The 12,804-nt window shown below is 39.8% G+C and overlaps 1 protein-coding gene across 1 annotated transcript in view; it reads right to left on the reverse strand.

The window, feature by feature from the left end:
* Nucleotides 1-3,566: 3,566 nt before the first annotated feature.
* The window catches only part of TSPAN3 (tetraspanin 3), a 29,920-nt gene continuing 20,682 nt past the window's right edge, over nucleotides 3,567-12,804 (reverse strand). The window contains exons 6-7 of the mRNA XM_077780491.1: nucleotides 12,522-12,605; nucleotides 3,567-4,462 (exon numbers count right to left, since the gene is read on the reverse strand). Of these exons, the coding sequence (XP_077636617.1) occupies nucleotides 4,370-4,462; nucleotides 12,522-12,605 (177 nt within the window). The 3' untranslated portion in view covers nucleotides 3,567-4,369. The remainder of the gene's footprint in view (nucleotides 4,463-12,521; nucleotides 12,606-12,804) is intronic.

The raw sequence follows: 12,804 nt of genomic DNA on the forward strand, positions 1-12,804 counted from the left end.
GAAGAAGAAAAAAAGACCTTGTAGAACAGAATTCATATATTAGCAAAAAGCAAAACTAAATCCCATCACCAAATCTAGTTTTGTATATGTAAATAATCTGGAAGGATACACACCATCCCTAAACTTGTTTACTTGTGGGTACTTTTTTTTAAAGTTTTTTTTTTATGTTTATTTTTGAGAAGGGAGTACTTTTTGAAATTAGTTGTATGGTTTACATTCTTTAAAGCACTATTACTTTTGTTAAAGAGTTATAATTTTTGAAAGGGATTAAGACAAGTTCTGATAGGATGAAAGGTAAAGACACCCCCATAATAAAGAGCACAGTGCCGGGGACCAGTGCTCCTCGGAGAAACTGATTCCTGGGCACCAGGGGTACAAGATAAGCCCGGAACATCTTATTAAGTCAGAAATTACAAAAGTGTTCAACAAAAATGTCAGGACACAAAAAGCAACTAGAAGGGGCTCCCACTGGCCAAATCTGAAACTATTTGAGAACCAAAAGCAAAACAAAACACATAAGGACAATAATGGATTACAGACCACTGCAAAAAAACATGGGACTTCATCGGTCCATAATGAATGTGCGCACGCATGTGTGTGTGTGTGTGTGTGTGTGTGTGTGTAAGTAACTGGGGGAGAAGGCAGGGAGAACAGCTGGTAAACATGGAAGGAGTGCCAGAATGGAAAAATAGTGTTTCACAGCCATCACAGTAAAGATGAAATCTAAAACAACAATCAACATAGGAAAGATCAAATCAGGCCAGAATCAGCAATATTTGCTAAACCCAGGGGGAAGTTTGGTGAGGAGCAGGATGTTTAAGCAGACTTACAGTATTATGTCTCCAGAGATTGCCTGAGTTGGGAGAAAACAGTAACTATACCATTGAGAAAATAGAAACCAAGTTAACCAACGTGTGTCAAACTCGCCCTTCCTCGCCATACAGGAGTGAGGACCTTTCTCTTTTGCCCGCTGGCCAACAGGGGCCTGTGAGGATGGCCAGGCTAGAGGAGACTTTGTGTTTCAGTCTGGCCCAGATCCCAGGAGCATTCTCCACAGCGGCTCTCAGCTCTCCTGGCTCCGCAGTGGGTACCACCAGGGAATTCATCCTGCAGCACAGGGCAGGCAACGCACTCCTGACAGATCTGTGGGGCACTCCTGACTTTCTCAGTTCCTTCCTCGTCCTCTCTTCCCTTGACCCTCAGCGTGGGAGCTGCTTCCTACTAGGCTGCTCTAGGGCTTTTTCTTAAAACCCCTTTTAGTAGTTAACCAATCTTTACCACAGTTAGCAACTGTTTATGTTGTTTCCTGTTTATATTTTACCTCAATGGACCCTGAACGAGACACCAGGCGCCAGGTGATCAAAATTAACATCACCACATCACCACTGCAGGGCAGATGGCATTGTGTGCCCCTGATGTTACACCCTGAGAGGACACCGGACATGGATGGTGCTCCAGCCACCTAATGTAATCAAGAGGAAACCACTGACAAACCCAAAATGAGCAGCAGCATTTAAAAGAAGGGGCTGTATTCTTCCAAAATGTGTCCTAAGTGACAAAGTCATGGCAATGCTCCAGATTAAAGGAGATCAAAGAGACAGGGCAAATGATACCTGGCCCTTGACTGGAACCAGAACGGGAGGGGGTATGGTGTAAAGGACATTATGAGGTCAACTGAAACATGAATGGTAGGTTAAAGTACTGTATCCATGTTCAGTGTGCTGAATTAGAATATCCTTATTCTTAGGAACTACCTACCAACGTATTAGAGCTAAAGGGCCATGAGGTACATTCAGAGAGAGCACATGCAAAAACACAAATGACAGACCAAACAGGACAAAATGTTAATAGATGAATCTAACTGAAAGATATTTGGGCCTTCTATTCTTGTAATTTTTCTCTAAGTTTGAAATTATTTCCAAATAAAAGTAACTCTAAAAAAGGCAATAGGATACAGCAGTGGCCCTCAGCCTTTGTGCTCTGAAATCCAGGGGTCTGTAGTTCCCAATGTTCTTGTAGGTGATTCCAATGTGCAGACAAGGGTGGGACAGTGGCATAGCTGGAGAGCTCATCCATTAAATCCAGACATAAGAAGTGGCTCTTCGGCCCTCTGAAGAATAGGCACTGGGGAACAGAATCTCAGGGTACTACAAGCTCCTAGTCCACCATCGACGGGAAGAAGCTGCACTTTCACCAGGCAAGCAGAGAGGAATGAGTGAAGGAGAGTGTGTAGAATTAGCCTCTTGGACAAGTTCAAGGAGTAGGTTAGCAATCAGCACATTTTCCCAAAGCAATTTCCTATTCTAGAGGCTCAGTTCTGCTGTGCAGAAATTACTAAGGACAGCCAACATCAGTCCAGATATTGCTCACCCCAGCTCCAACCTGTGACGGGACAGCCAAAGAATGGTTCATATCGGAAACCAGAAGGGAGAAGAAAAGAGACAGGGTTGGGGGAGAAGGTAGTAGTGAAAGGTCAGGAGGACAAGCAAAACATTCCTGTCTACTGTGCAACCTGTAGGGACAAGAGATGGGATGGGCCATCGGAACACAGCAAACCTGTAGTTCTCAAAAAACATGATGCTTTAGTTAACTTCTACTCTGCGAACAGGAGCTAATTTTTACTCTTCTCAACACCTTCATTTTCAGGCAGGATGGACCTGCCTAATTTTCCCCAAATTGACAGATCCAAAACCAAATGTGAACTCGTGCCCCGAGATATGGCCCTTACTTGCTCCCTCACTCTTTACTAATTATTTCCTCAGTTGACTGAGCCAGAAACATGGGCTTCAAGCTAGACTCTTTCCTTCCTCCCCTCTCCCTTTTCTCTGTCCCACATGCAATCAGTGATGGAATTCCACCATCTCTCTCCCCACCTCCACCAATGGTACCCAACCCCATGCTCTTGCTCTGTTCTGAACCACTACACCTACTTCACGCCCCTCCAGTCATCCTTCCTACCGCAGCCACGGACATCCATAACAGGTCCACTGGCACACACATGGCTGCCTCCATTTTCAAGTAACACTGAATCTCCATAGGATGTCATGGGAGACCCTAAAAAACTTGGGCTTTGCCACTTCAACTTCTTTTCCCAGCCCTGTTATTTTAAGCTCCAGGTACAACGAGCTATTTATAGCTACCTGCACACTCCAACCCATCTTACACTCCTGTGTACCCTCTCCCACAAAGCCTATCCTAACTCTGGGCTCAGGAAGTTGCCTTTGACCTCTCTGGGTACCTCCTTTGGGCACTCAATTTTTTGTTACTACAATCATTGCACTGTATGGAAATTATCTGCTTCTGTATATAGTCCTATAATAGGACTCCACATTCCTCGAAGATAAGGAGCATCATCAACGTATGCCCAGTGTCATGCACATGCTTAGGTGTTCATATCTGTAGAATATACTGGACTGAATAGCATCTCTGGTTTTTTGGAACCCAAGGCCTTTAGAATTTGGCAACTGATAAAACACATGCAAATCATGTAGACATACACCAACACTTAAAACATTACACTGCTGCTCGGGAACTGAAGTATCCCCAAATAATTAAAAAGTACATGCTGAGGGGTGATACAGAGTTTATTGAATTAGATCCTTCTATTTACAACTGAGATCACATCTACATACTATTTTGCTAGTCTACATGGGTACATTAATCCTAATGAGTTTAGACTTATGATGAATGGGCTCAGTCATACAAAAACACACACACACACTCACACTAATTGCTTTAAAACAGTAGTGCATACATTATACTCCTCCTATAAAGCCAGCTTTGATTAAAAACTGCTAGTTTCAAAGATCAGTCTGATTTTGAAGATGAACCAAGAGACACACTGTATGATTCTAAAATCTATTTTAGCAATTTTATACAGTTGCTATCTTATTGGACTACAGTATATGTTTTTTAAAAGGACACTGATGAGGGGCACCATCTGGTGTTAACTTTAACCACAGCTGGTTTCCTCCCCCTCCCCCCAAAAACGTTTGGCCAAGGGTTCTCCATCGTGAAGACTGAAAGGGCCTCGGGATACTCCAGTAGCAGCCCCATTACTGCATGGAGGCAACAGAAGCAGGCCCAAGCCCTCCTTTAATTCTCCCACACTATGCAACCTGTAAATGGTTCTGAATTAGAACATATACCGCCATACTTAAAAACTTAGGGACATAGAGAGTCAGCTAGAATAGAGAAAAACAAAGTCATAGGTGGGTTAGGAAGTAGGTGGGTACATGAAGAGCCAAGCTGCTTTGTCCAACAACTGTGTGCTTTAACTAAATGAACTCAGAGGCCAATGCAGTAGACCTGGCTCAATTCACCTTCCAAATCAGAACAAGACTAAAAAGCTCAGGCTTGCATTTTTCTACTATGCATAGGTTCCGCCGGTGATGAGGAGCTCATAAGCGGGATCTCTACTCCTTCTGCACAATACGATGCATGCACACAGCATGCCCAGCAGCTGTGGGAAGAAAACAACAGGGAAAAAAGAAAGCTCAAGACCCTCTCAGAGCAAGTGTGTAATTTCTTTGTTGGCGATGGAGCTGTTTCAAAGTTCAATGATTTCAAATCATCAAAAAAGCAATAACAACAGTAATAAAGGCAATTTCTAATGAATACATTATCTTTTTAGGAACTGTTTAAATACCAACTTTTAGTTTCCCTGCCTCACCCCTAAGAACAATCCATGAAGAGGAGAAACAGAAGGCTCTCCTCCTGCCATCCCGACTCTCGACTGACAACAGTGCTCTAAAAAAAGAACTTTCTCAATGATGGAAATATTCCATATCTGAGTTGTCAAATATGGTAGCCACTAGCCACATGGGGCTACTGAGCACCTGAAATATAGCTAGTGCAACTAATGAGTTATGTTATTTTTTTTTTTTAATTACTCTAAACTTGGACATATATGGTTGGGTAGTGTCTATCATAATGGATGGCAAAGGTCTAGGGAGTGGAATGACCAAGACTGTGCATTTAGGATACTTACTGGTAGTCTTTTTAGATATCTGGATTTGGGGACACAGGTTTTATTAATAACCCACAAAATTCAGTACACGCATGAACATTCAAAAGCCTTATGGTGGAAAACCAATCAATTGGTTTGAAAGTTTTTGTTTCTTTCATAATTATTTACTATTTTTGAAATCCAGATTTGGCTCTGTGGTATTACATACATATTACTTTCTAAAGGTCACTCTTCCTTCATCATTTAAGCCCTAATCCTTCTGTGGCAGCAAGCCAGAATTGTAATAAAGTCATGCCATGTTATTTTGAATAAGCAAGAGTATTAAGTGGGATTAAAGAGAAAACGATTCTAGAATTTTCGACCTGGCTTCTTACAAAATATAAATAGTAACCAAAGAGCTAAATAAGAGTAAGTTAATTTGCTGTTCTAACTTTTCATAACGGTCTCAGTTATTTGATTTTAAAAGGCAGGGCTTTCTGTACATATGGGGTCAATCAATTTCAACGAAATGTACCAAATCCATAAACAGGCTCTGAATGCTTGAAGTAAAAGATTACTAATGAGACACATACACAGAGAATAAGGATGTCCTCAAATTGAATCTCCATATAAAGTCACACATTCCAATTTCTGCCCTCAACTAGCTCATATTCTACCCATTCAAGATATATGTTTGCTGCTGAAATCCATCAGTTTCACTATATCAATATTTGCTGAGTGCAGTAATAGCACAAAACACCTTGAAGACATTTTAAAAGTGGATATTGTCAAAAATTTAGTAAATATCTTTAGCCAGTTCTAGACATGTTTAGTGTCTAATTCCTAAAGAATTACATTTCCATTCATTATACATCATCAAAACATTTTTATAACAGCTATAAAATCAAATACAGTTATGTTCCCAGGCAATGTTAAATTGAGCAATAAAAATGCTAAGCTCAGAAATTACTGATTTTTTGGAAAAAAATCTCTCTTCCCATCCCACTTTCCTCACATTCCTTTCAGTTGGTTAACTTCTACTGAAGGAGTCAGCACTCACAAATGGGATCTGAAATAAGTATCATTTCTTTTCCTGACTTTTATTTCAACTAAGTCAACTTGTACTGATTTAAAAACAATTAAATAAGCTTGATAAAACCCTACTCATACTTGGGGATGAGTCTGTTTATGAACATTAAGCTCTACATATAACTTCTTACATTCCAAACCTGATCACTGAGTGCTACAGGCCCACTTCCACAGCTCTGCTATACTGAAATTTCACGGATATATTAAAATTTTCCAAAAACAGACTTGGAAATATTTTAGTTCTAGGGTTTTTTTCTTGCAATAAAAATTTGCCCGGCAATATTCAAGTCATGAGAACTAATCTGCATTTAGTCTAAATATAACACCAAGCAACTGCAAAAAATGACTGCTAAATACAGAGCAAATGGTGTTTAAAAAATTGACTGCCAGGGATTAAAATATTCTAGAATATACTATGTAGTGGACATTATGGGCAAATAGGTATTGTTATACAAGGTTTTGGAACTGCATACTGGAAACACCCCTGAGAAAAATTTGGATATCTGTATCAAAAAGTCACTTATAGGGGCACCTGAGTGGCTCAGTCGGTTGGTTAAGCGTCCGACTTCAGCTGAGGTCATGATCTCCCGGTTCCATGGGTTCAAGCCCGGTGTCGGGCTCTGTGCTGACAGCTCAGTGTCTGGAGCCTGCTTTGGATTCTATGTCTCCCTCTCTCTCTGCCTCTTCCCCACTTGTGTCTTCCCCCTCTCTAAAATAAATGAACTTAATGGGGTGGGTGGCTCAGTCGGCTGAACGTCTGATTTTGGCTCAGGTAATGATCTCACGGTCCACAGGTTTGAGCCCCACATCAGGCTCTGTGCTGACAGCTCAGAACCTGGAGCCAGCTTCAAATTCTGTGCTTCCCTCTCTCTGTGTTTCTCCCCCACTCATGCTGTCTCTCTCTCAAAAATAAATAAAAATATTTTAAAATTTAAAAAATATTTATAAAATAAATGAACTTAGAAAAAAGTCACTTATACATTGACTCCTCAACTTCATAGCTACAAAGTTTTGCTATAGACTTTGTACATGCATACAAAGGATATTCACTACTTGCAGTTTTGTAATAGCAAGTCATATATAAATGCCCATTAATGTAGATTAGATGAACTATAAAGTGTACCCCCAAATGGAACACTATGCAGCTACAGTCAAACATAAGAAGCAAGGAACCAGGGGTGCCTGGGTGGCTCAGTCAGTTAAGTGTTTTGATTCTTGATTTCAGCTCAGGTTATGATCTCACAATTTGTGAGCTCAAGCCCCGCATAGGACTCCCTTGCTGACAGCATGGAGCCTGCTGGGGATTCTCTTCCCTCCCCCCCCATCCCGCCCCATCCCTCTTCTGCTCGCATTCTCTCTCTCTTCCTCAGAAAAAACAAACAAACAAACAAACAAAGAACACAAAAAACAAAGGAACCAAAGGTTACATACCATATGGTTCCATTCATATAATATTTTGAAATGACAAAATTTTAGAAATGGAGAACAGATTAGTGGTTGCCCAAAGTATGGGGGAAGGAGGCACAGGACGGAGGTGGGTACCATTAGCTGCAAACAGGTACCAGGTAGAATCTCTGTGGTGTTAGAACTGTTCAGTATCTTGATCATGGTGGTGGATACAGGAACCCACCAGGACATAAAACTGTACAGAACCAAATATACATAAACAGAAATAAAAAAATCTGAATAAATTGGTGGATTGTGTAAGTGCCAATACTCTCATTGTGATATACTAGTTTTGCAAAATATTACCACAGTGGGAAACTGGGCAAGGCGAACAAAGATTCGTCTATATTACATCTTAAAAATGCATGTACATAGGGGTGCCTGGCTTACTCAGCTGGTGGAGCATGCAACCCTTGATCTTGGGGTCATAAGTCTGAGCCCCATAATGGGCTAGTTTACTTAAAAAAAATACATGTGAATACACAATTATGACAATTTTATAAAAGAGCAAGGTAGAAAACTACATTACCATAAGCTTCTATCTGCATAAAATGTATTTATGTGCTAACCAAAACTACTTCTGGAAAGATATACAGAAAACTGGTTATCGGTGGTTAACACTTGAGGGGGGACTGGGGAGAATGGTCTCAGGAACTAGGGTAAAACTGAGAGGGAACTTATATTTTACTAAATTTATATAATCTGAAAAAAATTCTATCACCCTCCCCTGCTCATGCTCTCTCTCTCTCCTAGAAATAAAAACGTTAAAAAAAAAAAAAATTAAAAAAAAAAAAAAAAGGGGGCGCCTGGGTGGCTTAGTCGGTTAAGCGTCCGACTTTTGCTTAGGTCATGATCTCGCGGTTCGTGGGTTCGAGCCCCGCGTCGGGCTCTGTGCTGACTGCCAGCTCAGAGCCTGGAGCCTGTTTCAGTCTGTGACTCCCTCTCTCTCTGACCCTCCCCTGCTCATGCTCTCTCTCTCTCCTAGAAATAAAAACGTTAAAAAAAAAATTAAAAAAAAAATTCTATCAAATGGGTAAAACTGTCAAAGCTTTCAGAAAGTTAACCACTAAGATTTCATTTCCTCTAAACCAAAACAAAACCAAAACCTAGACACTCAAGAATTAGCTTCCCAAGCCTTGGTTTAAATTTTTTAAAGCAGAATTACTTGAAATATTTCTTTAAGAGTATATCAGAATCAGCCCACTAGATTTTAACTATGTGGGAGTCCAATGTGAAGTGTTATTCACTTATGTTTTTAACTCATATTAATGAATAACTGGCAGCCCAGAAGCGGCAGGAGGAAATAGCAATCTCAACCTCCTTCACACTTGGCATGTAGACCAGAAAAAAAATCAAATCACTTTGGGAAACAGTTGTCTGTGAAAGTTTGCTCTTGGTAATTTCATCTTGAGAACATGCCAATTTTGTAAGACTCCACAGACAGACCATTCCCATTTTAAATATAAAATGAGGCTGGCGACACTCAAAGAAGTGAAATAGCTTGCTGATTAAAAAGATAACAAAATGGGGCGCCTGGGTGGCTTAGTCGGTTAAGCGTCCGACTTTTGCTTAGGTCATGATCTCGCGGTTCGTGGGTTTGGGCCNCAAAATAAAAGGACACCTGGCCAGCTCATTTGGTTGAGTGTGTGACTCTTGATCTCAAGGTTGTGGGTTGGCACCCCACACTGGGTCCAGAGNCTACTCAAACCTAGATCATTTAACTAGACTAGAACAAGGGTCAGCATATGTTTTCTTAAAGGGTAATATGGCAAATATTTTAGGCTTTGTGAACCAAGAGACAAAACTGGGTCTCTGTCACAACCATGCAACTCTGCCACTGTAACACAAAAGCAGTCACAGATAATGCATAAATGAGTGTGGCTAACACAAAAAATAGGTAGGAGGCTAGACTGGCCCACAGGGCCTATTGATGGCCAATATATGAACTATAGCCTTTTATCAGTAAATTAGGTTCATGAAAAGATTTCTTCTTAAATTAACTTTCATGCCTTAGAACTTCAACAGAATGCAGCTTAATGGTACCACAAAGAACTCTCAAATTCAAAGGAGACAATGCTTCCAACAGCTTTGATACACCACTACCAGAAATTATCTTTCAATCTTTAACATTTTTTTAAAATTTTTAATGTTTTTTATTTATTTCTAGGAGAGAGAGAGAGAGAAAGACAGGGTGAGCAGGGGAGGATCAGAGAGAGAGGGAGACACAGAATCTGAAACAGGCTCCAGGCTCTGAGCTGGCAGTCAGCACAGAGCCTGACGCAGGGCTCGAACCCACGAACCGCGAGATCATGACCTAAGCGAAAGTCGGATGCTTAACTGACTAAGCCACCCAGGCACCCCTAACATTTTTTTAAGTTTTATTTACTTAACTAATCTCAGGGTCATGGGATTGACCCCAGTGGGCATGGAGTATACTTAAGAATCTTTCTCTCCCTTTGCCCCTTCCTCTCAAAAAACAAACAAACAAACAAAAAAAGAGTAATCTTTGCACCGAACATGGGGCTCAAAATCACAATCCCAATATCAAGAGTTACATGCTCTTTTGACTGAACCAGCCATGCACTAACATTATTTAAAACTGTATTTTCTATGATAGCTCTTAACTTTCCCACTTTAAAACCTAAAGGAAAGTACCAATGATATTTGAATGTTATTACATTATGTATTTTTATTAAGCTGAAGTGTCAATTAACTGTTAGGTTTCATAACAGAATTGAGGAATTTAATCTTTTGAAAACTTTAATTCTTCACTTTCTAAATGGAGGTAGAGTACAATGGGCCAGGGTTCAAGCTTTAGTGATGGTCATTAGTCATACTATCCTTGCTCCCCGCCCTCATTTTCAAGGCCTTTAAAACAAAGGAAACAGGGACTGGAGACTCTCCAGGTGTCCTTCTAGCTCCAACTTTCTCTATCGGGATGGGCATAAAAGTACCTTTTTTGGGTTATTTTTGTCTTTGCTCTGGTTTTCCAAACCCAGGGCACCAATCTACATCAGATTTTCAGTAGCAAATGTTTAGGTACTCTTTATAGTTTTATAGGTACTCTTTTAAAAAAGAAAACATATTGAGGAAAATTCTTTCATTATTTCTAATGTATGTTTTTTTTTCCCCTTAAAACCAAAGTATTAAAATTTTCAAAACCACTAGAATTTGAGTCTGTGAAAGCTCTGAATCCTTGACTTAGTTTTGCTGAACTAAACGCATCAAATCTTTATTAGATATTACTTAAATCAGGGTAATTTAAGTATAAAATGCATATGAGAAGGCATACTTAAAAAGACTAGTTAAAATATTTATTAACCCCACTGAAAAATATTTAATGAAGAAATATCCACCAGGTTAATAAGCTTAACAAGATGAGGGATGTAGCTAAAGTAACGACATGCATCAATCTTCCTTATATACGTATGCTGTGTATTTCAGGAGCACAAGCACCTTAAGCAGTTTTAAAGCCTTTTTTTTTTTTTGCTTCATGCTAGTATATGCTGATTTATTAACACAAATAGGATAATTAAGAATGCACAGACCAGAATTTCACTTGGGAAGAGAGACCTCCTTCATGTTTCATTATTTTTAGCTAAATGAATGTGTTTGCACAATCAAAATATGAAATACATCCCTGCTGATCAACACACTACTGCTATGCTGAGCCAAAAAGTAAATGCTGAGAAGGGCAGAGCTGTTTGAATACCAGCAAAGTAAACAATCACCTTTTTGCCATTTTAAAAGGCATTTCTCATTAAATACACTAAGTTTTCTTCAAATATACAGACAGCAGGCAATCCAAGCAACTTACCTTTAAACTAGCAATTAACGTTGGTTTTATCTAACAATTAAGATACCTACACTTTCTTAAAATAGATTCTAGGCCTGAAGCATATTTCAAAAACAACCAAAAGAACACTCTGAGAACTAGATCTGACACGAAGGATTCTCAATCATTTTAATTTTTTTAAAAGTATTCATTTATATTTGAGAGAGACAAACAGTGCACGAGTGGGGGAGGGGCAGAGAGAGATGGAGACAGAACCTGAAGCCAGCTCCTGGCTCTGAGCTGTCGGCAGCACAGAGCCCAACATGGGACTCAAACCCACGAACTGAGAGATCATTCTCTGAGCCCCTCGAATTCTCAATCATTTTAAACTGTTGGTTATTTTCAGTTGTAAGATTCCTCAAAGATGTTCTAACAGAATCCCTAAGATACAGTGTATACACATGTGGAACTAGCAGTGTAGGTAGTAGTACAGAGCAGAAATATAACTCTTATTTGTTTTCAGGTGAGGGGTAAGGATGTGGGTGGAAGGGAGTTTTTGGTGGGGGAGGGAGGAAGTAGTAGTTAAAGTGAGAGGTAATTAAACAGTTACCAGCTCCTACGCATATGCCATTATGAGGTGGGAAAAGACTGTTTTCACTGGTAGGAGCTGGAAAGACAAGTTCCTTTGGATGTGCCAAGTGATGTCACAGACTCCTTGATGGCTGTCAGTCTGATAAAACTAAGTCCACAAATAAAGAAGAGGTTAGAACCTCATTTTTACTTGGTCTTTTCTGTAAAACAATGAAATTGCTCCTATCAGCATAAGAGTCTAATGTAGTAGGCGTGCTTGATGTACATATATGGACAGAAAAATAAGAACAAGAAATAGTACAAAAGGATTGAAATAAAGCTTTCCATTTCCAAAGTGAAATAAAGCAGTACAGTTTCTAAAAATCCTGTGAAGTTCTATTAAAATACCTTTCAAGAATACATTAGGACAACAGTATGTATTTTTGAACAGGCCATTCACTAATCAAGAAAGTAAAGCAGAGTCTCCTCAAACCTAGAGATCTCTGGTTTCTTGGAACCATTATGGATCTATGACTAGAGACAGGAAATGGAAGAGGTTGGAAACTGATGGCTGGTACCTCAATGACTTCCAAGTTATCTATATACACAAAGGTTAACTGCACTTAATGATTAAAACCATTCATGGATGACATCAGAGAATGAGCACACTCTGATAACAATCCCTGTGCTTACCTGAATAGCTGCAAATGCCAGTGCTGCCCAGATAACATGCATCATGATTTCTTGTAGCTTCTTCACAACCAGAGCCTCACATCCCTGAAACACACAAAGTCATCTTCAATAGAAGTCTTTTTTAAAAGTGAAATCTGTAAGGTTACATATCACTACTCAATAGCAGAAGTGGAAATAACAGAAACCCAAAGAAGGAAAGACAATGCATTTATTTATTTTTATTTATTCATTTCTGAGAGAGAGAGAGAGCATGAGCAGGGAGGGTCAGAGAGAGAGGGAGATA

This window comes from Crocuta crocuta, unplaced genomic scaffold, assembly GCF_008692635.1.
Source record: "Crocuta crocuta isolate KB4526 unplaced genomic scaffold, BGI_CrCroc_1.0 scaffold310, whole genome shotgun sequence".
In the NCBI taxonomy this organism is placed as follows: Eukaryota; Metazoa; Chordata; class Mammalia; order Carnivora; family Hyaenidae; genus Crocuta; species Crocuta crocuta.